This window comes from Phalacrocorax aristotelis, chromosome 12 (genome assembly GCF_949628215.1).
Source record: "Phalacrocorax aristotelis chromosome 12, bGulAri2.1, whole genome shotgun sequence".
In the NCBI taxonomy this organism is placed as follows: Eukaryota; Metazoa; Chordata; class Aves; order Suliformes; family Phalacrocoracidae; genus Phalacrocorax; species Phalacrocorax aristotelis.
In genome coordinates this window covers 19,289,630-19,315,569 of record NC_134287.1, presented here as the reverse complement: position 1 = coordinate 19,315,569, position 25,940 = coordinate 19,289,630, and the positions used below count along the sequence as shown (strand labels likewise).

The following is a 25,940-nucleotide window of genomic DNA, read 5'->3' as shown; positions in this document are numbered from 1 at the left end:
AAAGGGGTCAGAGCTGGGGAAAACACGCCCGTAGGGAAGGAGCAGCAGCAGGCTTTGGGACAGGTAGCTCTGCCTTTGCAGCTCTCTGCGCACAAACCTCCTCAAAGCCACCAGACGATGGAGGACTCAGTCTTTTTTATCCCCTCTTTATTGGACCATTTTCCTTATCCACTCTGCTCATGGAAATGCCTGTGTTCCTAATAATGTGCCTTCCCGTGTAGATAGTTCACCTTTCCTTACCATGCCTCCAAACAACCAACCCAGCATGAAATGGTGAGAAAATGACAGGTTGATTTTAAGTAATTAGCAAATAAAGGATGTATGCACAGCTGAGGAAAGCAGAATAATCCTACTGTTACATCCAGAGCTGCAAAGAACCTGGCAACACTGCTCCCAGCCAACCACCATTACCAATTTCCCCTCAAGCTGCTTTGAGATATTTAATCATTCTCAACCACTGGCTTTAACAGTTTATAATCCCCTCTTCTTACAAAATTCCTTCCAACGCCTCCCTGAGGGGGAGAGGTAACGGTTGCAGGGGGGACCCTGGAGAGTCCACAGGGGGGACCCCAGGAGCAGACCTGCCCTCTGCCACCCGCACGCCCTTGCTCAGCCCGAACCCAGAAGTTCAGAATGAGATTTCTGAAGTAAAGACAATTTCAGTCCTGGGTTCTCAAAACCCTAAAAATTAATTTCCTCTGAAAATGGGAAAGGGCAGAGCGGGGCAGCCCACCAAGCACTCGCTTGCTTGCCAGGGCTGTATTTTACCCTGTCCAGACAAGTTTTCCTGCAAGACGCCCAGCAGTTCTGCAAGTGCAGCTGCAGATGCGCAGCGATGCCTGTCCAGGCCAGCTTGTGGCATACGCATACAAAAATGCACTCCAGTCCCCAGGGATCTCACAGATTTACTATCAGTGAAGGGCAATAATCACTAAAGGAGGAGCAATTATTCCCAAATCATTTAGGATTTAAAAAATCATTGGCAAGAAGATAGAGGTCAAAAGGTGCACTGTCAAGGGAAATAAAAAAACTCTACCTGTCAAACCTGGGTTTAACTTCCTCTCTGACTGCAATATGGTAAGAAGAGAGAGAAAGATATAAAACTGAAAGGTCACATACCCACTGAAAGCGAGAATTAAAAGATCCCATTTGTGTTCACATTTTACACAGGGATCACACCATTAATGTGTTCAATTATTCTGCGGAAGTTACTTTTTTTAGATCGGTTAAAAATTTTTCTAAAAAGGAGGGCAAAATGCAGTGAGACAGTCTCTCTGGTTTTTAAGACAAATCATCAAAGAATTAAGATGGGCATAATTCATATTTTCCTAAGCCATATAGCTGGTGTGAGATGGTGCGTGTGGTTGTACACACGCAGTAAATAAAGCACAGTGTGCCAAAGCTGAGTGAAGCCACTGCTCTTGAAGAGTCTCCATCAAACTCAACCCAGGTCGGCAGCGACTTACAGAGGAGATGAACACAGCCTCCAAGAATTTGGGGGTTGGAAGGCGCAATATAATCCCCACTGGACAAATGTCCATGAAACAGAAATCACCATCATGGCGTGCAATCTTACTGGTAGTGTCTGGTCCGCAGACCCAGAGCTGAATGGAGGTGGCGACTGACAACTCTTACCCACAGAGGCAGCCAACACTAACAAGCCTTCAGAGATGCTGGTGGGGCGGTGAATGGGAACTCTAGGTATTTTTTGTGTGCAAACAGAGTTTTAGTATTCAGTAATATCACAGAAAAATGTTTGATCAGAAAAGGAGTTACGGAGTAAGAAAATGAATGAGGCAGAAAGACAACAATATTCTGTACTAGCCGGTCATGCTCTTGTTGCAATGCAGTGTTTACTAGGACAAGCTCATACGGTACTTTGGAGGCAAATGGAGAGATGCACAGAAGGAAGTGTGCAAACTTCAACAGAGTATTTAACTCAGTGAACGTTTCTAGAGTCAAAGATATTTTTGCCTAAGCAGATTTTTGCTTAATAACCTTAATCAAGCTAAATGTGCCAGGGACACAAGGAAATAAAGCTTATACGCAAAATCTTGATTAATGTATTAACCCCTTTACGCAAAAAATACAATGCATTTAGTTTTCTCCCTATTCTCCTTGGCCCAGCTGGTAATCTCCTAGGCTTCAGGATCCCATATTACTGTTAATTATGTTTCTGTCTTGGAACTACTGGCTGTGCAAACATCAAACACGCAAAGGGCATTGCATGTGGCCTCTGACCTGGGAGAAACTGTACAACAAGGCAGGTGAAACAAAGAAATACATTAAACCTCCAGGGCAGGTTTCCAAAGGCTGCTGGCCAGCCAGCATTTCTGCACTGAAATTCTATATTGAAAGCCAGGCTTTCAGCAGGACTCAAAGCTTGAAACGTCACTCGGCCACTTTACTCTTCTTTCTGAGATGGAACATCTTTCCCTGTCGAGACCAGTGAACAAGGAGATGGTGGCATGGCAGCAGGTCCCCCGTGCCACTCTCGGGGTGACCTCCCTCTGCTCTCACGCGCCACTAACTCCCACCTGAGACCTGCAGGTGGCAGAAATGGGAATTGGTTAACTACCAGTAGTTTATGCACTCCAGTATGACCTGCCATAATTCCCATTAAAGCAGGACAATTTGCTACAGAGAGAACTTTTTATGATTATATAAAACTACCGGAACCTTAACATTATTTAGGTTTTATTGTAAAGCTATAAAAATCATCCACTGTTACAGCTGCCTTAAAACATATGAATTAGGCATTTCAGTAACCTTTAAGATGTGTTATTCTTTGTCATATTACTGAATCATAAGATAGGTCTGGTTACCTCTAAGAGGTTTAAATTTCCAATCTATTAAAGTAATACCGGCAATCTGTTATTTCTAGGCCATTGAGGAAAGGTTAAAATGAAAATTGGACTTTGGGGAGTTCCTCCTATTCTAAGTGCAGGTTGAAAACATCTCAGCAGCAGAAGGCAAAGTCAGGGTCTTGGTAAGAAGCAGTTATCAAGGGAAACGACTGGTGATAACTTTATTGATTAAAGCGGCTTGAGAAATTTAAGATATGCCACTGTCTAGAATGACTGTGGTGAGACAGCTTTATTAAAAAGGTATTTTTCATTAAAAGTCAGGTGAAAGAAAATTGTAATATGTTTTCAAAAGCACAGCTCATCTAAAGCGGTTTAATGATGGTATGGATCAAATGCATTCCACAGGTGGAATAAATTATCGGCAAACATTTTATAAAAGTAAAGGCAAGTAAAACCAGTCCCTGTCACGTCATTACAAATGCAGAGAAGTATAGCTCATTCAGGAGACAGATTAAAATGTAATACAGTACATTACTAAGGAACTCACTGAATGGCATATACCAAGTTTTTATTATTATGTATGACAAACTAAAACAACCTACAAATCCTTCTCAAAAAGAGCATTAAAGTTGCAAGGTCAAGCACTCAAAAGTTAGGAAAATATGTCAGAACTAAGGTAGTTTGCTCTGCTGTGATTTGTTCCTCCTACGCACGTGCCTCGTGATCCAGGTTTTAATTCTAGCAGCATGGATTATTTTTTCCACAGCTGAAAGCACGGAGTGGCTGCTGCTGTTATGCAGGGGTGTCTACTGTGCTCCTCCTTGGTTAGGCACATACTCCCTTCGTCTCAAATCTCTCTGAATACAAAAAATTACACCTACAGACTAGACATATGACTACATCAAATTGATGGCATTTAACACTGGAAACTATAAGGAAATAAATCTGTGTCAAAATATAAAGTTAGTCACTAGTAGCACTATGAATTTCTGGAAAATAGCAGAGAGTGAATAAATAGTAGTCTCTGCTGGGGACTATTACTGCTTTTCCGTAGCCAAAACAAACCTTACTGAAGTTGATGGGAACCACCAGCCGAGGCTCACCCTGTGGGACCATTTTTGCCAGCCTGGTGATGCATTATATCAAATTTTGTTTCCCGGAGCAAAGTTTTTGAGTGTCTTGTCATACCCCTGTAATGATACCCTCCCTTGGTGCCAGGGGCTGACACGGTCTAAGCATACCACAAGCTGGGCAAAACAGCTTCTGAGGACAACCACACCATCCTGCCTACAGAAAAGGGCAACCAATGCCACTACGCAGGGCCACAGGGGCAAAAAACCCCAAAAAACTCCTCCTCCCTCCTACTCCTGCGCACCAATCATTTCTGATATAAGGAGAAAGGAAACACAAACCTTCATGCATCTGATGTAGACAAACAGTATCCAAGGGCTGAGCTCTGTGGGTTTGTTTGTTCTTTGTTCTTTTTTCCAGTTACTTTTTCTTCAAATGCCATTCTGTGTCTCAAATGGATTTTTGGGTTTGTTGGTTGGATGAATGGATTGAATAATTGCTGTGGCTGTGCCTGGGATATTACATTCAGGCTGAGCTATCTTGTAACTGGGAAGATATTGACAAACTGAAGGGAGTACAGAAAAGAGCACGGCAGCAGCTCAGGGTGCAGAGGGACCGAATCGCAAGGCAAGCTGCTGAAAGCTAAACACACAGTTTTACTAAGAGACAACTACTGTAATGATAACAAATCTGGAAGTAATTGGAGGGAGAAAATATCCAGGAAGGCAAGCAGTTATTTTAGTTGTCACCTGGAGTAAAACTAGAAATAAGGAGATGCAGTTTAAAAGGGAAGCACCCCAGTGAATCTCAGAAAAAGCTGCCTGCCCACGAGACCTACTTGGCTGTGAACACTGTCCCCAGGCTACTTACAGAAGCCAAGTTGTTTGGCTCACTGAAAACTACTCTGGACAAAACATTAATAAACGTGAAGCACAGAACACTCCTGCACAGGGAAGGAGATGGATTAGATGGCCTGCTAGGTCTTTTCCATCTCCCCACTCTATAATAAAGTAAAACCCAAGCACATACTGAATTACAGGGCCATAATTTCATCTCCAGGCTCTAGGGACCTACAAGCCACCCAAACTTCACTCCTGTTGTTTATAATGTCACCCAAGCCTTCTGATGGAATTATTACTGTGTAATTCATTGCTGTCTGGGAGTCATCTCATACTCATCCTTATGTCCTGTGTGACATAACAACAAATCAACAAAAAGGATCTGGGTGCAACTACAGAGAGGAGGGAAAGGGCTGTACAAAGCAGGGAGCATCACACATTCAGCGTGTTTCTGGAGAGCATGATGAATCCAATAACTTGGAAGGAGTTTTGGGGTCAGTCAGTGCTTCCCGTTTACCTAAATTAGAAGATACTTTACTTCTGCTTTTCCTTTTTACTGAAAAAAAAGGTAGTCAGTCTGACACCAAAGGAAATAACATTTTGGCTGCAATTCCACTATGCTGCAGCCTCCAGTCACTCAGGACCTCATCTTGTGAGGTACAATATCTTCCATAATTCCTTGGGGAAACTAATTTTTATTCTATTATAGTGCTTTCTTTAGCCTCCAAATAAAGGAATTTCACAACAGAAGTGCATGTTCTTCTAAACTATATGGTTTGGGAGGAAGGTGAATAAGAAAGCACACCACAACAGTACAAGTAGAAGGACAAACCGCAGTAGAGAATGGAGGGATGGATGGAAGACTCTAAAATGGGTAAAGGTATGGATGGCATAAGTCAGAGCAAAGAAAGACAGCCAGGAATGAAAAGAGAAATAGCAGGCAGTCAAAAAGAACCCTCAAAAAAGAAGAGAAAATAATGTCATGCCTTTCAAGAGGGTAACAAGTATACACAAGGCAGAAGAAATTCAATAGGACTTCACTTGCCAGCATTTACCCTCTTGGCTGTCAGTCCTCTTGTCTACTTCACATTATTTGACAGAATGGGTAAACATGGGGGGTTTTCCCTCTGAAACATTTTTTCAACAATTTTTATTTTCCTTCTTTTTTTAAGTTTGAATAATTCATAGGAAGATCCTGAATATAAATATTTCTTTGCACCATATATAACACACTGGGTCTGGAAAAAAATATTTGTATATCCACCCAGAGTTTACCATCTCCTCCTGGCCACATTCCTTTCAACCTCTTCTATAACCTTCCGTGAAAGACAGCAAGCCAAAAAAAAGAAATGCATCTGTGGGCACAGCTGCATGGCACAGCCAGTGGTCACAGCATCAAAAACCTTACCTGCTGCGGTGGAACTCCCATTTCTGCCAAGGCTGACTCAAAAAACATTTTTGCTGGTTTTCCCACTACCTCAGCTTGAACATCACAAGCATACTGGAAAAAAAGAAGCGAGAAGGACACATGAAAAACGCTGATCAGAAAAGGATTTCTTCAACTCCATAACTCCAGTTATTTGTACAAAAGGTACGTGATTATTGAATTTTGCCTTTAAATAACACAACGGATTAGCAGGTGAAGGTGAATATCGGAGAATTTGGATAACAGAAATATGTACGGCTCTCTGGCAGGAGAGAAAGTTCTCCTGAAACATCTCAAGTTACAAACCTGTTACATTCTCCGTCACGAGAGCAGGCTTCAGACTCGGTCCCAGTATCACTCATTTTTGGAAGAACATCACTCTTAAAGAAATTGCAAACATCCTCTGTAGGAAATGATCAAAAGTACTGGAGGGCCTTAAAAGATGTAGAGGGTTTCTTCAACCACCTGGCATATTTTTAATGATTCATGTGACCAGCCAGATTTGAAAAGTTTTATTTTCCTGCAACTAAATATCAGTACTATGCTGAAAAAGGTGTTTCTAGATTTTTCCAAGACAACTAGAAGCCTGAACTTAGCTAGGAGGCAAAAACTCTGCCCAAAACTCACAGATACAAATGAATGTACTGCAAGCATACATTATTTTGACTATCTTCTGTGCTTGTATATTACTCTACCTTGCTTTATTTTCTGCATTCACTGTGTATTTTTTTTAATCTCTCTGCAAGCCTATAAAAGGGAGAATAATGATTCTCTCCTCCTCTTCTTAGGTTGGCTTATCTATTGGGCTCCAGTTCTGTGCACACTGAATCAGGCTTAAAAACAGGACCGCACTTCAGTATCTTGCTGAATAAGGGCCTTTTGCTGTAAACTGTTAAGGGTAAGGGCTGTGTTAACAACGCTACACCAAACATAAAATGGACCTTCAGTTTTTCTTGGGTACCTTGCAGACAATATTCCCTGCTTTTCTTTTATGACTCCTTCTTTCAAGGGCCTCACTTCCAATAAAGGTACTACAATGGTAAAAGTTCACATTTTAAATAAAATTTTTAAAAATGAACGAAGCCAGAAAACAAATTAATCCACCCGTCTTCAAAATGCAGCAAATGAGTTTCAATCTGTGGAAACTTCCTCCACCAAGGTGAGTAATTACAGAAGATGACCCATATTTATACCAGTTACTCTTTTAACAAGGTGCACAGAGCAAGTAAGCATAATGCAAGCTATAAAATACCTCTAATGCCTTCATATATGCTCCAACATCAAGTTTCAGACCATCAGTTTCTTTATAGTAGCGTCTGGAAATGAAAGTGATAAAGTTCCAATGAAATGAAAATGTTGGCAGTTAAATACAAAGAAACCACATTTTATTATTTCTGTGCCTATATAGATGTCCATATGGCTGCAACAAAAAGTCAAGTCATCAGAAACTCTGGAGCCTTAATTTAACACCAGGAATTAAGTAAAGGACAGGCTCAGCACCGTGCAATGCTTGGGGAAAAGATCTCAGACCGGATGCCCATCTGGCATCTGGGACACAACTCCACTGCTTCAAAGGGAATTTAACTAGCTTATATCAAGGATGAATTTGGCCTGTATTTTACTGCACAGAGTACTAGCTGCTCACAAAGGACAGCAGTTACATCGCTCTTCCTTTAATCAGCGAGGGAGACCCCTTGGCAGATACAGGACGAAGGCTGGCACCAACCAGCAGCTCTAACACCTCCTTTGGTGTATCTGGAAAGGGACCACAGGCAGCTGACCATCATTGCTTGTCACCAGCCTCCCACATGAGGAAAGCCAGGGCACTGTTTAGCGGGACTAAGAAAGCCCTCCAAGCTAAATTTTATTCCTTCTAAAAATGTTCCTATTGCCATAAAGCTCACAAAATTAGTTAGTATCTTTACGGTGTTTTTCTGGAATAGCAATTCACATTAATGTAGGTCTTCCAAGCTCTCCTGATCAGAGCAAAGAAAGGTTTCTATATGACAGGAAAAAAGGTAGGATGAGCAGTCAGTTAAGATTTTATGCCTTATCCTTCTGCCATTTTCGATTATTCAGCACAGCCTCCCTTTAAAATGACCACTTGACCTTTGCTAGAACAGCCATTAACCTTCTATAGTCTAGCGTAAACAGCTTAATTTTCTGACAGTGGCATGACAGAAGAAATTACAAAGCCAATTCCCACTCTCAGCCCAAAACAGATGCTAAATGTAAATCACTCCATTTTCAGGAGGAGGGCATTCTGCTTCAGTGACTCTGACACCTTCGTTTTCTAAGGAATTGTTGTGGTTTAGAACTAACTAAAACTTCAACCAAAACCAACCTACTTGCCCAAGGCAGGCACCTTGTTAAGGTCCACCCAATTACACTGATTCTGCATGTTAAAAACATAGCTGGCTTGTGGCTGGTTTTTGTATATGGCCCTTTGCATCAATAAGGCTTCTCTAGTTAGGTGAACAATTAATCCAATTTATAATCTCCCTTCTTCGAGTCAGGGAACTTACCTACCAGAACTCATGTTCCCATTACCTAAATAATCAATCACTAAAAAAGATATGCTTATGGTGAAAACTGAGCTCAGAATATCCAAAAATCTGTATTTTTAAATTAAAAATAACATTTTAAAAAAATAACAGTGGGTCTGTTTCAGAGCTTTCTACATCAATAAATGACCAAATAAATAAATACTTTTATATGCCCAGGGTACAAAGGCATTTTTGCATTGATCACGTTGCAAATCTTCAGCAAAGGTTGATTCTATATTTCATTTTGAAAGATGGTATTACATAACACAAAACTTGGTTGGTTTACATTAGCCATTCTGCTGTTGGCTCAACATTTTCTCCTTAGCCTTCTAACTGAGAAACAGTAAGGACTTTTCACTGGTGGTGTCAGATCAGATCGTGAGCGTCAGATAAGGCAAAACAATGGATTTAACTGCTCCTTCCCACTGCTAAGTTCTACCCAGCTGTATCAATAACCCACAAACTAAGAAGGGTTTTCATGCCCATTACGGTCTATTGAACCACTGAAAAAAGTTGTCACTACACTTTCCTCAAGCTAAACATGCAGTGGTTTTTAAGCCCATACCTCGCGTGACAGATAAGAGTAACTCCTTCAAGGATGCTGGAATTCGTCGTTATTCAGCGCTGGCATTAATAACCTCCTGTTTAAAATCTCAGAATACATCTAACTGAATTGTTTTTAGGAAAACGTTCAAATTCGCTGACTGGATTTTTCCTGCACGTGAAAGCAGGGGGACAAAATTTACCTTTAATGTTCAGAGAATAATTAAAAATGTATTTTGATATTCAAAGTATGAAAAAAAGGATCCGTCACTTCAAAAGCACATCTACCCCCATCTCCAGCATAGTTCAGGGGGAGTTTGTGTATTGCAGCTACTTTCATAAATTGGGAGGGTTTCTGTATTAGCAAATAAAAACTCCTGGCTTCTTTTCTTATGCCTCATGTATGGCAATTCTCAAGCCACCAGCATGACAGTGATATGTATGACATTTTCACACATATGAATCATCCTGCAGAGATGCAAATGCCAACTTTCAGAGAGGCATCTTTAAGTACCACTCAAATAGCAAGAAGTCATTTGCGTCACACAGGCCATTAGCCACATCCACTATCACATCTCAACCACTACAAATGTGGGCAGGATTTGAACGTGGAAGAGGAAACCAGGCTGACTGCTGAAGCAGAGAATTTTTGGACCACCTGATCCTCCTCACCATTAGTAACTTCAGGACGCTGGAAGATCAAACTGCATCACAAATCCGCGCCCACAGCCCTTTATCGAAGCATGACCTGTTGGATTTTTTTGTTTGTTTTGGGTTTATTTCACTATTAAAAATAATTTCTTTTCAGTTCAGGCAGGAACACATGGCTACAGGCAGCAGCTAAACCAACAGTTCTCATCTCTCAGATCTTGCAGGGGCAAAGACAAAAGGACAAGCAGTGCCTATAATCCTGCCGGCCCCTTTCAATACTCATTCACTTGGGGGACGCACACATCAAAATCCAAACTCCCCATGATTTCTATGGGCTTTTAAAGAGGCTCTCAGACTTGCTCTTAAAGCAACGAAAGTCCTTTTCCTAGTGGCTTACGAAACTACAGCTACTTAATCCTACCACCACCACCTGCAAACACATGGATTGCTTCATCAAGGTCTAGCTCAGTCTTGAATGCTGACTTTGAAGGATTGGAGGCTGGCATTTGCTGTGCTTATACACCAGAACATTTCCAGGTTCTCTAAAGGCTGCTACAATTCCTCCTCAGAAGAGTAGCTCTATCTCTCACCCTCTAGCACTCGATGAAATGCACCCACACAACTGCTTACTCTGCACTATCTACAGAAAAAAGACCATCGACAGCTGAAATTCAAGCGTTGTCTCACCCGGTGCTGTAGCAGCACGGAGGCCCTGCTGATAAGTATTTTCAAAGTCAACTTGAGGATTCGGCCTGGCAAGTTCAGTGACTTCCAGTGCCCTCTGCAACCCTGCATCAGCACAGGGCTGAACTGTGGCTCACGGGGAGCATGGGTATCACCTCCTTTTAGAGACCTATTTCAGTGTAATCACCTCAGTTTCCCCTTACACCCCTGTAAAGACTACAAGTAAGTGACTCAGGACAGGAGGCCAAGTTAGGAGACTGACTTACCCACTGAGGATCCTTCATTAACAGATACCTGAGCAGATCAGCCTCCAGTCCAGACACATAGATTAACTGCTTAAAAGTTGGTAGTGTGAATGCCCACACCGATATCCAGGCTCCATTAAGTACAAAGATACTGGTCAAAATTTAAAACTATAGAGACTAGAGGAAGAAACAAACAGTGCTTAACTCACCCTCTTCCGAGGGAGATCAAAATAGGCTTCTCCATCCCAATCAGAACTCTGAAAGCTTCATTAAGGTTTGCATAGGTGAAGTTTTCTGCTGCATCTCCGATAACCACGCAGTTTGGATTTGCTTTATCAATCTCAGCAAATTCAGGGACAAGATCTACAGAAGGAGGAAAAAAAAATGAAATCCACAAATCCCTTAGCATTTCAGATGCCATTGGAACTGATTATTTTCCCCAGATTTATGTTTCCCTTCATTCATTCCCCAACACATTTAAAAAAAAAAATCCAAGTCTGAATCAGCTGCTCTTCAGACCCTTTCTATTCCTGCCCAGATCGTAATATTCACCAGTCCTACAACAGAGCAAAATAAACCATTTCCTACCCTTGCCTTAGCTCCTGCCACCCACATCTCAGTTATATCTCAGCTTGTTATATCCAGGCACCTCAACCCAAAGCAAACTCTTGGATAGTTGAATGAAAATGTATAATAGCAAGGGCAGGATCCACCTCCTTTCTCCATACCCACACTCAACAGAAGAAAACACTTTAAACTTAAAAACTCTGCCATGATAACAAAGACAATGTAATGCAGGCACAAGACCTCACCTATCGCCTAGTCTCTGTGGTTAAGCAGCAGACTCCTCTATGCTTTCCCTGTACCACTGCCATAACTGAGACCTCGCTCAGGCCAGACGACTAAAGTTTATTCCAGAGTCTCATGACTAAGGAAAAAGCTTTTCCCTGTAGGAAAACAACAGCTGGGAGGCCTTCCCCCCATGAGCTATGGGAATTCACTGCTCTATTGCAAACGCCCACATCTCTCTGGGGTGTCTCCCTACGTGACCCAGCATCTGCTGCAGCATTGTCCCACCGCTGTGCACAAGCAAGTGTGGCCTCAGGCTGCGCTCCTTCAAAATGCGGCAGGCTGCTGGTGCTGGGGCAGTGACTTCAGCCACGGAGATGTCAAAGCCCATGCCCTGGAGTTTCTTCACGAACTTCTCCCTGGTTGCTTGGGTTTCATTAGTGCAGAACCGCAACTTCAGACCAGACGCTTTGATCCTGTTGAGTAAAAGCAGCAGAAGGGTTAACTGGACATAGAAAAGGAACTAAGAGTATCAGCTTTGCTGTCCCACACCTAACTTGGATAATTACAATAAAAATGCAAAGAGGAAATTCCAAAACAGGTACAATATCCTTTACCGTGACCAAGACATGCCTAAAATATATTGATTCTGGGCACTACAGCCAGTTTCACCTGCAGGGCCCTTGCCATAGCATGTAACTGCCCTTCTGGAGCAGAGAGCTAAGCTGAATACGGTAGCGCAGGCAGTGCCCACCATCCCCAGGATACCACAGCCTGTCAGGTACACACTCCATCCATACACCAAAACTCCCCAAATCCAGTTCCTTGTCTTTAAACCAGTCCATGGACACAGACGAACTGAAGGCACTGCACAGCCACGAGCACAGTACCTGGTGTGATACCACTGGCTATTAGCATTTTAACTGGGATTTTCTCCTTTCCACTTACTGATTGCCTGCTGCAGTGACCTGCTGGAGGTAACAGCAAAGCTTTGCACTTCTGCAGACTCCAGGTAAGAGGCCAGCTAGTTGCAATGATACTTTTATCAACACTGGGGTGGCTTCAGTTACATTTTTCACTTAATCTCTCATAAAACACCTGTGCTGTTACTTGGTGGCTAATCCTGAAAAATACAGTACTTCAACTGATTCATTAATATACGTTTAGAGGTAAACGCTTCTCGAGGGAAGAAAATGTGGCCCCAAGTGCGCAGAGGCAAGGACACAGTTCCTGTGGAGCGGCATCCTGCAATCTCGGGCAAGTCCTCTGCCTCTGAGTGACTCTGTTTCCCAAACCAAGCCGTGGTGACCTACGGGGGATGTCACGGAAGGACCTCTTCTCCAAGGATGAGTTGTCAGCCTTTTGGAGAACCAACTTATTTCAAAGTAGCCACAGAAAATCAGAAGCATTGAAAATGTATCACAATTGTTTTTCAAATATTTGCCAAAGGGGCTGTCACTTGACTCCTCAAATCTATTAAAATGCCAAACTTTTGTCAGTTTTAGTGTGAATTTGTACCTCATTATCTTTGAGGACCTGAGCTAATACTGGTTTAGATATCTAGGTAAGGTAGGGGCTAGGCTTATAAATTCTTACTGAAATAATTATTACTTTCCTTTGTGTTAGGATGAAAAAGGACTTTTCTATTAGGAAAGCCCCTACATTGATTCTCAAGACAACAAAACATGGTGGGTTCCTTTTCTAGGAAAGATGGTCCCAATCATTTGGTGTAAACACTGAAACCACCTCGAGGTAACGAACTTTCCATCAAAGGATTCTTAGAAATCTGGTCCTGACCCACAAAGCCCCTTCCGCTCATTAAAACTGCACGCCAGTGTCTTCTTCAATAATGCAGGTGATTCATTTCTTTCTTACTATTTGTCTTTCCTAATCATAGGTATGTGAATTATCAATTACACTTAGTGGTTAATTGCCCTTCATAAAGATAGCTTTTCTATTTTAAATTAGGCAGTTAATATATTGTAACTAATAGCATCCACTTGTACATTATAAATATATCTTCATTGATTGGAGCAGTGAATGTGAGATTCACTCACAAGTTAATGAAGCAATTGAGTGAAGAAGTGCAGGGTGTACCCAGGGAATAATTATTGTTAATGAATTATGATGTGACCTTCTCAGAACAATGAACAATTGGTGTGACAGTGGGATGACAGTATTCCACATCTGTTATTCGAAACACGGTTTCAGCTGTAGTTAAAAAGCAAAGCAGCGTAATTTGGATCCATAACAAACTTCAATAGAGTGTGCCATGGTTAAAAAAACCTCATTCTCAACGCAAAGCCTATCTGCACACTCTTAGGAAAAAAATCCTGTGATTCACGACTGCCTGGATGCAGACATTTGTTCAGTAAGAATCTATTCTTTCTCTTCCTAAAGGTCAACGAAATGAATCCAGGAACAACACTAACCATCTACTTTCACAAACAAATACACCCTCACAGGTCAGCCTGGTGAAAGCAGAGATTCAGTTTTCCTATACTAGAAATTTAACTTCTTTCTCAGAATTTTAGATGAAAAACAGAGCTAAACATCTGTAAGGCAAGACGAAAGCAGAAGCAGTCTGGACACATCCTCGACTGCTTCACACCTTCATGGCCACCAGCAATTACCACAACAACAAACAAGCTCAGTAAATGCTTAGTATCAGGTGAGTTCTACAAAGAGTTAGACCAAGCTGGTCAGAAAATGGGACCTCTCTGGTGAAACATGAAAAGGACTCTCAAAAATACCCTGGAATGCTAAACAAAAGAAAAATCATCAAGAACTCCAGAGAAGACTTATTTCTACAAAAATACCTTTTCAATGAAAACCCACCTTTTCCTTCAAAGTTAGCATCTCTAAAAAGGCCCTCTGCTAACCCTCTGCCAAATCCTTGTACGATACAGCCAAGCTCACTGGTACATGCACGATTATACACAAACTGGGACGAATCCATCCCTTGATGCCCAGCATGGGGACCGTGAGCAGAGCCTGCAGGCCAGCGCGCATCGGCAAACAACTGTTAACTCAGAGCTTAAGTAATCAGTGGGAGCTTTTAACCACAGTTCTCCATGGGGGGAAATCCTGGCTCCGCTTGAGTTCACAGCAAAACTTCTCCTTCAGTCTTCATGGTCAGGTTTGGCACAGGGAGGAACCAAAAGAGACAGCTTGAAGGTCTCTTGTCTGACAGAGGCAGGATGCTTGGCACAGAGAGTCAATACTGCACTGGGAACACTGCTACTAAACTGGCCAGCTTAACAGGAAACCTGGAGGTACTGAGCTGACCCAGCCACCGGTGTTCACATTCTAGGCACGTGCAGAGCAAGTTACTCTAATTTCTAGTGCCAGCAAGTGTGGGGATGTTAGGAGAAGAATAAAGAACAAAATTTGTAATGTGACGATGTGTTGTAAGATAAAGATTAGATACCTGCGAGTACAGAAGAATGAGGCGACAGCAGATGAAATACACAACACACATTTTATCAAGATCTCCAGCATATAACAGATTTATCAGCATCTTTATTACAGAAGCTCAGGCACACCTGGGGAACCCAGTCAATCAGGGCTTCAGTTGACTTCCATACATCGCGGCCGTGATAATGATCCCAGTCAGACTCCAGAAGCACCAGAAATCAATCCTGATGAGAGCGCAAGCCAAGCACACAGGCAGGCAGCAGGGCGCTCCATGCTGCGGGGGCTCTGCATGGTCCAGGTAGCTGCGGGCATCCCAAGGCCACCTGTCACTCCCTGTTCAGGGCTGTCAGCAGGCTCATCATTAGATGAACCCGCTCCATTTCCAACATGACCTCTCACACCACTCCTAATGCCCACAGGCAGGAACGGGGGAACTTGAACTTCACCTGCATGCGGGGAGCTAGGTGTGAAGGGAGAGCAGCTTCTGACCTTTTAGGGTGTCACAAATGGCAAACTCAGCTAAAAGCATCTCTACAGCAAAAGGATCTCCTTGGAGGCCCTCTCAGAGGGGACAGCAGAGCGTGCAGGGCAGCAGGGAGCACATGAAAAGTCCAGTTGCACCCCTCTGGCTGTGCTGGCAGAGCAGGCACCAGCTGCCCGGGCAGCTGCCACGGCACGCAGGTGCTGAAGCAAAGGAACAAGTCACAGAAGAAACTTCCAAGCCCAAAACTATAAGCAGACAGATAAGCACTGAGCTAACACACCAACAGGTGGGTAGGGAGACTTTTTCTAAGCCTTACCAGAGGAGGCATTTAAACCCACTCCAGACCGAAACAACTGCTCAGTTGCCCAAACAATCCCTCAATCTAGAACTGGGGCACCCACCCGGCTCCAGGCATGCCGTGAGCACATGCATATGGGAGAGATGGAAATGAGGTTTTTAATTTCAGCCCTGAGCTGCCCCTCACGCTACACCAGCTCTTTGAACTGACCTTTACCTCATTCTGCTGGAGCAGGACACGACGCTGAGTGACAATGTCCCACAATGCAATTACCGTGCGTCAGATGAGCCGGTCCCTTACAAATCACCTCGAACTTTACACATCTGCTGGCTGTCAGCATCTGCCAGGTTCACTCACCCGAAAATAATGAAAAAAACTCTCATTATTGTTCCATAACAGGTAAAGTGTTAGGACAATTATTAGACATCCTGACTGACCTTGTGCAGACTTAACCAACTGCCCTTGCCAACCTTTATGGGCAGCCTTTGGGCATATAAAACACAAAACCTGTTCTTTCAGATGATGTAAAGGTTGTGACACTGATAGGAAAAGAAATGGGTCCAGAATCTAGGCTGGAAGCCATCACTGCTCCTTAAATTCACATCATCCTGCACGTGGCAGAAGCAACTAAGGACATGGTGTAAGGCTAAACTTCAGACTTTGACCACTTTCTTTTGCAGTGAAGGTTCTTCCTAACACGGGAGCAGAAGGAGAGTCCTGCCTGCAGCCGTCAGGTCCTGTGCAGACGGGCAGGGGGACAGAAAGAAAAACCCTGGAAGAGGCAAGAGGCCTGAACCTGGCAACTGTCCAACGCCAACTTCAAAGGGGTTTGGAAGAGCGCTGGCTGTGAGACTTCCAGAACTGGCTTTTTATCCTGCTTTTGGTTATTCAGAGTGGTTTGTGGTTTTTTGGTGTTTTTTTTTTTTTTTTTTTGGGGGGGGGGGGGGTTGTTGTGTGGTTTTTTTTTTAATTTAAAAGAAAAGAAAGCATGCTAAGCACTTATGCTATTTGACTTTTTTGCATCAGCAGACAAATACCAGTATGCTTCAGAGTAAACCTGTCAGCACTCTAATACCATCTCTGAAACATGGGGAAATAACAGTACCAGAGAGTTATCTACCTGCAACCGAACAATAAAGCAAAACCAGGACCTGCGCAGCAATGCCGTCCTCCCACCTGGGCAGGGCTAACATTTGCTTATCGTCCTCTGCAAGGGCCAGGGTGCTGATGCTACAGGTAAAACATCTCCTGTCAAGAAGAGATGAAACCCAGCCAAGAAGAAACCAAGCAGAATGGTCAAAAGTAGAAATGACTTGTCTAGTTTCAAAGTCAATACAGAAGAGTTTGAAAAGAGCAGAAAATTATACCACTTCTTTAGCCTGCCTGGTTGACGGAGAACCACTGCGCATGATGCGGTTTTAGCCAGCATCTAAAAAACGCACTCAAAATCATGAATTAAAATGGGGTTTGCACCAAGAAATCAGCACCAGTCCTCAACGGTCTGCGTAACTGGGTAAAATCTCATCCAGACCACAAAATGGTGAGTGACCAGGACAAAGGGAGGTATCAAAATTTTCTGTGCCTTCAGACGCTGCTGAGTAGCAGGCAATGGGATGTTTTGCCATTGCCCACGAAAGCCTCACTGGCTGACCCTGCCACTGCTGGGGAGGAAATCACCTAACAGGTCACAGACTGCTGTACACAGAAGGCAAAGACCCTCTTCTAGCTCCTGCGATGAACAGGTTACATCTTGAAGTGTCAGATTATGTTACATGTATGAATTAATGCAAATCCCGAGCCTGATCTTGCAGGCTTTTCCTGGGAGAACCTCCCACTGCCAGAGCAGGACACACATCTGAGAAGAGGCTCAGCACCGGCTGAAAGCGATAACCCCTGTTGGGGTCCTGCTGTGGGAATGCCTGCAGTACCACCTGCAGGTGGGGGCAGTACCTTTGCTCTGCTTTATGTGCTTAAAAACTGCATTTGTGGCAATAATGTACTATACTTTCTCTGCGAATCTGCATTCATGCTATTTCAGTGGCTATTTCAGCAGCGAGCATTTTTCATCTTTAATTTCAGCTTCTGAAATAACACCAAGCAAAAACATTACTTCAGAAGTCTGATGGAGGCCAGCCATAAAAGCCCTCATCTATCCTTAGTTCATTTGGCCACTTTTTACAGCACAACCCTCTCGCTGTTCCACAGAAACACTGAACTTCCCAGTGTTTTGCTCAGCAGGTGCAACAAGGTCAGAGGACTGTGGATGAAGCCCCACACACGCTCCTGTGACAGAGCGACCTTGGCTTGCTTTCTGGTTGTTCCTTCTCTGTCCTGGTGCCCAAACCTTTCCATTCCTCTGATTTCTGCCATCCTCACAGTACATCCAAACTGCTTAAATCTTGCTGTCGCACCTCTGATGCTACTTTTGTCCCCTGATCTCCTGGTGTTTCCACTCACTGATGTCCTGTCATTGGTCCTATGTGCAGCCGAGCTCATTAAAACTCCCGTTCTCTGGTGGTCCAGCTTTCTGCTCTATATAGCAAAGCTGGCCTGACAAATCCTTACGTACAGCACTTTTTGGCCCCGCTCCCCCTCGCATTCTTCTGTCTGAAACTCATCTCTACATCTGCTATCTCACGAGCACAATTTCCTCTCCAGACCCATATGGCTCACCTCTCTCTATATATAGAAGTGGATAATTTGGATGGAATCCAAAGGAGGGATTGCAAAAGGAATTAAAAAATAGGAGGCATTACCTTTGAACAAGAATGAAGGCAGATTAATAGGCACATATGAAGGAGCTGCAAGAAAAGAGGCCAATGTTATTTAAGGGTTGGCAGGGGTGAAATAAGAAAGGGTACTGCTATAAAACTAAAGGTTCTGGAAACACGACTCTGAGACAGTGTTTGACAGCAAAAACTGAAAAATCACTAAACTGTAGTTCAAAGTAAATTTTAAAAACCTACCAATGCCATTATTTAGGTATTTCAATCATTCAGAATTTTTCAGAGGTAGCAATAAACACTGGAAGTTGTAGATCAAAACAAACACAAAGTCCGTCTTGCCCTGAATTCTCTACAAAGGCTGCCTCTCTCTGACCACTGAATACAGCTGGAGACCAGAATTACCAAATTACCTGATACCGTAAATCACATCCCGCCTGCCTGAACAGAAGGGTAGACAACAGACTTATCTACAGATTTGTAGACAACAATATGCCACAACAGTGAATTCTAGAATCAAGTATTTAATAAAAATAATCCATGCTTTTGAAGTGAATCTGCAGAACAGAAGCACAAAGCAGAATATAAGAAAAACCTTTCTGGTCCATTACATTCAGTAACAAGACGCATTTAATTGCTGCAGATTACCAAAATAGCTTAAAGTATTACACCTAGCAGTCCCAGACTTTAACTGCTCTGCAGGAACTGAATCAGGGCTTCTCACCTCATCTTGTAGCGGCTGGCTGATTGTAATATCACAGCAACATGATACCGAATGCGATTCAAAAATATGGGTGTATTTTATAATGAAAGTAAACCCTGGTAGACTTTAAATACGTGGTAACTCTCTGCTTTGGAGCTGTCAAGAAAAAATCTGAACTTTGGGGATTCAGTTAGGTCTGGAATGTATTTATTTGCATTAAGCAAAACATTTTTAAGGACAATATAATGAATCATGCTCCAATAGCTTTCATTCTGTGCTAAAAGCAGCTGGGTTTTTTTTGCCTCTGCAGCTACAAATTATTCCATTAAAATTTCAGACAACATCAAGTTATCTTTGTCATGGTCAAATTCTTACTTTGTATACAAACTGGTATTTGTTTGTAAATAATGAATTCTGTTTCTCAGAAGAAGAAAGTAAATTGCCAAAAGGTTTCATTCAGCCTATTTTATAGAGAAAGAAATCACTCTCATGTGCTCTGATTACCTACTTCAGAAAGCACCATCCTATTTCATTGCAATAGCTCAAAGACCAAGCTGCATTCCAATAAACTTAGTCTGATTTTAATCTGGAAGCAATCGGCAACTAATTCCTGTGCATCACTTGCAAAGACAGCATGGAATGTGAATGGCAATACTGCCGAGGATGTGCAAAGAACCAGGCTCCGTTCTAAGATTCCAGACTGAGTTCACCAAACATGAAAGATGGAGAAAATAATTACTCCTGCTGTGGTAAACTGAGACAAGTCAAGTTCTAAAGCACAGATTGAGGTAGAGTGCTGCTCATCCTCTTCAAGGATTAATCAGTATTTATACGAGGTTGTGGACGAACAAGTACCTTTAGGTAGTAGGTATCAGCATAGTGTTATTCTTTATTGGTAAATATTTGTACAGCACGTAATTGTGCCGGTGGATAGTAAGTGGCTCAAGACCCTAAAGGTTAATGATGTTTAAATTCCAAAAATGTAAGCACTTACTCAAGCAATTTGTGCAGACAGCACTTGGGAGTACCCACAACTTCAGGGACACAGATCTTTTTTTAAAAATAATGAACACTGCTGATAAGGAAAGCAAATACAGGCTAGGAAGGCCCACTGCCCTCAGAAAACTGAGGCCATAGCTGGTGTTACAGACTAGAATGGAGCTTTGACAACTCTGCACCCACCAAGGATCAATTCCTGGATCTCTTTCTGGCTCTGCCAGCGAACAGCCACAGAACAATACAGAACTGCTTCATCTTTTTGTGTCTCCGATGCTTCAGGAAGGGCAGGTGACACCGACCCTTCTTTGGGATCCATGGATAGCACGTGCAAAGAGAGTTAAGTGCAACAACAAAAGAACGGATATTTACACAAGAGTTTGTATAGTTTATTTGAAAGTCTCCTTCTAGGAGGACAACTCCTTTGCTATTACATGTCCTGAAGGCGCAGCAAGCCTTGAAACTCTGAACATCTGCACAGACTGTGCTAGACCATGGTTCAGTTATCTTCTCTTATAACAAAGATTTCCTACTCCTTGGTGCACACGCACTTTCAGATGGCTCTTTGTAAACTCACAACTGTCCCACCCAAACCCCCGCACGCTGAATTGCTTTACAGTTCCAGTTCCGTTTGTTCTCCTTGCAATCTTCGCCTTGTTAGTCTCTCCAGGTATTTTATTTTAACACGACTGTCCAGCTGCTCCACAGCCTCCCTGCTCCCCAGATTTCCGTTGCTTTTTTAAAAGACTCTGTAGAAAGTTGTGCTAACAGATGCACTATACTGGCCAAACAACAGGATGTTGTAAATGTCCAACTACTGTGTGCTTTTCATATGGATATGCTAATGGGCACACTATCAGCACACAGCTGTAAATGCAAATAACAGAGCACAGGCTAAGCATCTTTTATGGATGTTTAACCACCTTCTGTCTTGTAAGAGACCAGCTCCCTACTATTTGTAAGATAAAAAGGGAATAGCTCACCTCATGTCAATGCTGTGTAAATCAATTAAGACAATAACAGCACAGCACAGAGGTGCTGTTAAGGCTGGCTCCAGAAGAAGCCTTTAAGTCACCGATGGGCTTTCTGATCTTGTCCATGGGCTTTCTCATCTGCTCCACAGCATCTGCCAGTTCACCGCACACGCTCGGAAGAGATGTGTTTTATTTAACTCTCCTATAGGGATTTTTTTTAGAACAAGAACAAACGTACGCCACAGTAAACTAAACAATCAAGTAATGATACGGGTTAAAAGTTTTGAAGGGCCAAATGATCTTATCCAGCTGCTCTTCATTTTTCTAGTCATCCACCACTCCCACCTAAAGTTAACAATAACAGTCCCCGGTGGATTTAATGGCATTCCTGGAATCCTGGCTTCTGGGTTAAACCAGGGGTGCCAATGCCCTTAGGCACACGGGGGCCTGTCTGCCACTGTCCAGCCAAGTAACAAGAAGGATCCAGATTCACCTTATCGTTACTTGGGTGGAAGGACATCTGCCCTGTTCGACAAATACTTCTGTGGTTCATCCTTTTGATCTCTGATTCACCAATTCCCTTTCAATGCACACTGAATCCTAAGATATTTCACAGGTGAAATTTATCAGAGGTACAGGTACCTTAGCAATAAATAAAGCATTCCCAGTTCTAAACTTGGTGTTTCATCACAAGTTAGACCAACTTGGATAGTGACTACTGATGCTTTCCGCAGGAGGGTCTCTAAGGCACTGGGAAGTGTTACTCAATGTCATCTTGGTCAGGATGTTTCAGTGTCCATCAGCTTCTTTGGTCATTTTTCTGCTCCGTCTGACTGCACTGCTAGCTAAAGACAAAGAAACAAGAGAGAACCACCCCCCCTGTGGCCATCGTAAATATAAAACAGGCCAACTCCTACTGGCAGAAATTACATTGCTACTCTCTCAAATACTAACTTAAGTAACTGCATAGCACAATTTGGCTGAAAACAAGAAAAACAGCCCAGCAAATGTAGTTTGAAGGAGCTGAAATAGCTTCAGTCATATGAAACGAACCGCAAATGAAAATGTTTACTTAGGATTCTTATTGGTGTGTACTATATGTTGTTACACAAACCTAATTGCCGTAATGGTGTGGGAGATGATGTAGCAAGACGATCTGAGGACAGCAGGTCAGCCCTTGTATTATGAGAGTCCGTACCTGAGGTATGAATTATCAAATTGGTATTTAAGACTCCTATTGGGCATATATATGCACTAAAAGATTTTAGACATCTCTTTTAGCAAAAGATCATATCAATTTGAATTAGTTATAGAGTTCCTAGCTATCTGCAATTATGACTTTTTAATTGATACAAAAATGAATTAATTAAAAAAGAGCCGCTTTTAGCTTTAATCCATCTGCTTGAAACCACCGAGCTGTACTATGACGCAGACACAAATATTAATGACCAACTGGCAATAGGATAATGAGTCAATAAAGATTTTAAATGGTGTGAGCTAGAACAATGACCAACTTAATAGGCAGATAAATAAGGCTACTTGACTTTATCCAAGGAAAATGATTATTCTTAACCACTTACATTGAATGACCCGACCAAAATGTTTTGGCTTTTTTCTTCCCCTTCCTGACACTTTTCCATACTCACTTCTGCTGTCCCCAGTTTCCACAGCTATGACCACCGCTTCTCCATTGCTTATTGACATGAAACTCCTCGGTGCCCACACACGCTAAAAACAGCCATGATGCTCCCAGCACACTCCCTCGGAAACAAGCCTCGTGCACGAAGCTGCAGACAAGCCCCATGGAAATTTCCAGTATTTCAAGGGAAAGCCTGCAATATCTGACATTTAGTCCAAGGCCAGAGTTTTACTGTTGTTTCATCGGCATATTTCTGATGTTGCCATAAATTAAATTGGAGTTTACGTTGCCTCCATGCAGGAGGTTTCAGCAGTGACAAGGTTATTAAATAAAAGCCTATAAACCAACAGAAAATAAAGTTTAAAAGCCTAGGAGAAAAATCAATACATCAAAAGCATCTGATGAACCACGACGCATGTATTATTGAATATGTCCTGTTTTTTAAAGGAATGACCTGATCTCCAACAGTAATTAAGTAGTTGTTATTTATGTTTGTCTGGGCCGTGCCTGGAGGCCTCAGCTATGATCTGGGCTGCCCCATGCTGCACGCTGCACAAACTCGGCGCACGCAACGGTCCCAGCAGCACGTGCCCTTCGGCAAGAAGTGACAGCAGGGCGGTAAGACACGTTCTCCTGGAAGACGGAGAGCAGGAGAAGTCTCTCCTTCCCCTAAAGACTGGATGGCACAGGCATCAGCCCCAGCCTCAGCGGGAAGCAATATTACCAGGAGGATTTGAGCAAGACAAGGAAAGCCAGGGAAGTTTAATCCTTGCAGAGGCTGCCCCAGCAGCACCTGCCCCTTTGCAGTCAGCAAACAGGCTGCTCTGCACACCAAGGGGAAAACAAATGCTTTCATTTTGCTACCGGTCTTTTCTCTTAGGGTTTCTCTTGAATCCTGAGCCCGTTGCATAGCTACAGAAAGGCATGAGAACAGAAATCACGCTGAAATACTGCGTAAAGGGGACATGGAGGAACAGGAACAGAAGTCATATGCGATCCCTTGGAAAATCCACGTGCCACAGGATTTCAATACAATGTCTTTATAAAAGCAACTTTTCCCTCTGCCTAATATCACCCAATTCCCTTGGGGCGCTGCTCTCCTGTCGGCTGTCCCAGCACCCACAGCTCCCCCTGTCTAGCTGAGCACCACAAACGGGCCAAGAACCCCAATAAGCCTTAAATTTGCTTCAAACGCTGCTTTCTGACAGCGCTGGAAACTCTGATCCTGTAGATGAAAACAGAAGATTCATCCAATAACACTTTATGTGCCCGCTACGTATATTTCAAGGAATATGAACAAAGATGTAATAATAATTTAAAAAAAAAAAAAAAAAAAACAAAAAACAGCAAAAAAGCAGCAAAGACTTCTCTTATTACCAGTACATTTGGATCTTCTCCAGTTCTGCCTTCTCCATGGCGGTTCCACCAACATTTAGGCATGTATTTAACCAAACTTTAGAGGTTAATTTTAGTGATTTCAATATTTCTTCCTGCGTATTTTCCCGCTCAGCAAAGCACTCGCCACAAGTATGTGGTCAGAAGCCACAGAGGTGCTCGCCAAGCAGGCTGTCAATGTTTCACAAGGGTTCAGTATTTAGACATTAAAACTTTTCAAGTGGGATACACACAGCAGCACTCGCCACATGGAACGGATCTGGATTTTCTGCTGCGGGTTAGCAAAATATCACATAAAGCCAAAAGGCTCTTCCAAAAAACCACGACCTCCTCCAGCGGGGCAGACCCACAAATTAATACCTGTCTTTAAACAAAGATGGCCCTGTGGCCATTGCTCTGCCCTAGCCCCATCCTGCTCCTCCAGTCAAGCAGGGCCGATACGGACACACCGGCAAGTCAACCTAGTTAATTAAGGTAAGGTAAGTTAAATAAATGAAATCACTGTCTGTTTAGCAGCAGTTACTTTGCTTGTGTTAACTGGATTACATTACCCAGCTACAAGCGAGGGAGTTCGCTAGCTGTGGGCGCTGGCGAGTAACTTGCCACGACAATACATTGCTTTGGAGTCACCTTAACCTGGGCAATCATTAACTGCAGTGTTGAAATCCTCCGTTTCTGGTGGGTTGCAAGTTCTCTGCAAGAAGTCCCAGCTAATTTGACAGCCAAGCTGATCAATTTGCAGAAGCACCATGCTTAGCACGGGCAATATTTTAAAATTGATTACTGGGGGAATGTGCCAGAGCTCCCATACCCTGCCTGCTCTTGCTACACGTGTGACGATGACAGTAAATACAAAACCAGGCGGGATGCGATCTGTCCGCGCCGCTCCGGCTCCCTTCCCCTCCAGCCCAGGGCCAGCGGATCCGCAACGCTCAGTGGGATCCCTCGCACTTTAAATACGCCTCAAAAACACCAAAGGTGAACCAAAACGTTGGCGTTTGCTGTCCTGTCCCACTCAACTTCACACACCAACCCGGGGGAGGGGGGGCTGCACAGCCGGGGTGGTTTTAACCTCCCACCCTCGCTCGCCTTTGGGTGCAGCCCCAAAGCCCAAGGCCAGGCCCATATGGCACGTTTTGGGGTGCCCAGCCCGCAGCGCCATGTCCTGGGGTCCGTCCCCCCGCTCCGGGCGGCCCCTCACGCCGCCAGCCCCGCCTCCCCCGAGGGGTTTGGGGTGCCCCGCCGATCCCCCGGCACCCACCTGCGCACCGCCTCCACCGAGCCGGCGATGGGCACCCCGCCGTCGCCGCCGCTATCGTAGAGGACGCCGCTAACGTCCAGCAGCAGCCCCCGCACCGCCCGCGCCCAGGCCGCCATCTCCCGCCCGCCCCGCACCGCCCCGTCCCGCCGAGCCGCGGGGGCCGCTGGGAAATGTAGTCCGGGGATGGCGGGCTCACCGCCCTCCGGCCTCCCGCAGCCCGTGCCGCCCCCGCACCGCCTCTATTATTATCATCATTATATTTTATTATTATTATTTTTGTTTTAAACACCTGAGGCAGGTGGCTGTGTGGACCAAGTTTGGTTTTCCCAAGCGATCGCAGGGAAGCAGTAAGCGCCCGGCATCTCCATCCACCCACCAAACCGACTGCCCCTTTCCACAGGTAAGCACTTTTCCACAGGTAAGCTGCCTTCCACGCAAGCAGTGCCTGC

General features: G+C 43.7%; 1 protein-coding gene across 1 annotated transcript in view; it reads right to left on the bottom strand.

The window, feature by feature from the left end:
• Positions 1–25,630, bottom strand: part of LHPP (phospholysine phosphohistidine inorganic pyrophosphate phosphatase) — an 85,594-nt gene extending 59,964 nt beyond the window's left edge. The window contains exons 1-5 of the mRNA XM_075107553.1: positions 25,492–25,630; positions 11,890–12,077; positions 11,022–11,175; positions 7,396–7,459; positions 6,126–6,218 (exon numbers count right to left, since the gene is read on the bottom strand). Of these exons, the coding sequence (XP_074963654.1) occupies positions 6,126–6,218; positions 7,396–7,459; positions 11,022–11,175; positions 11,890–12,077; positions 25,492–25,607 (615 nt within the window). The 5' untranslated portion in view covers positions 25,608–25,630. The remainder of the gene's footprint in view (positions 1–6,125; positions 6,219–7,395; positions 7,460–11,021; positions 11,176–11,889; positions 12,078–25,491) is intronic.
• Positions 25,631–25,940: the final 310 nt, after the last annotated feature.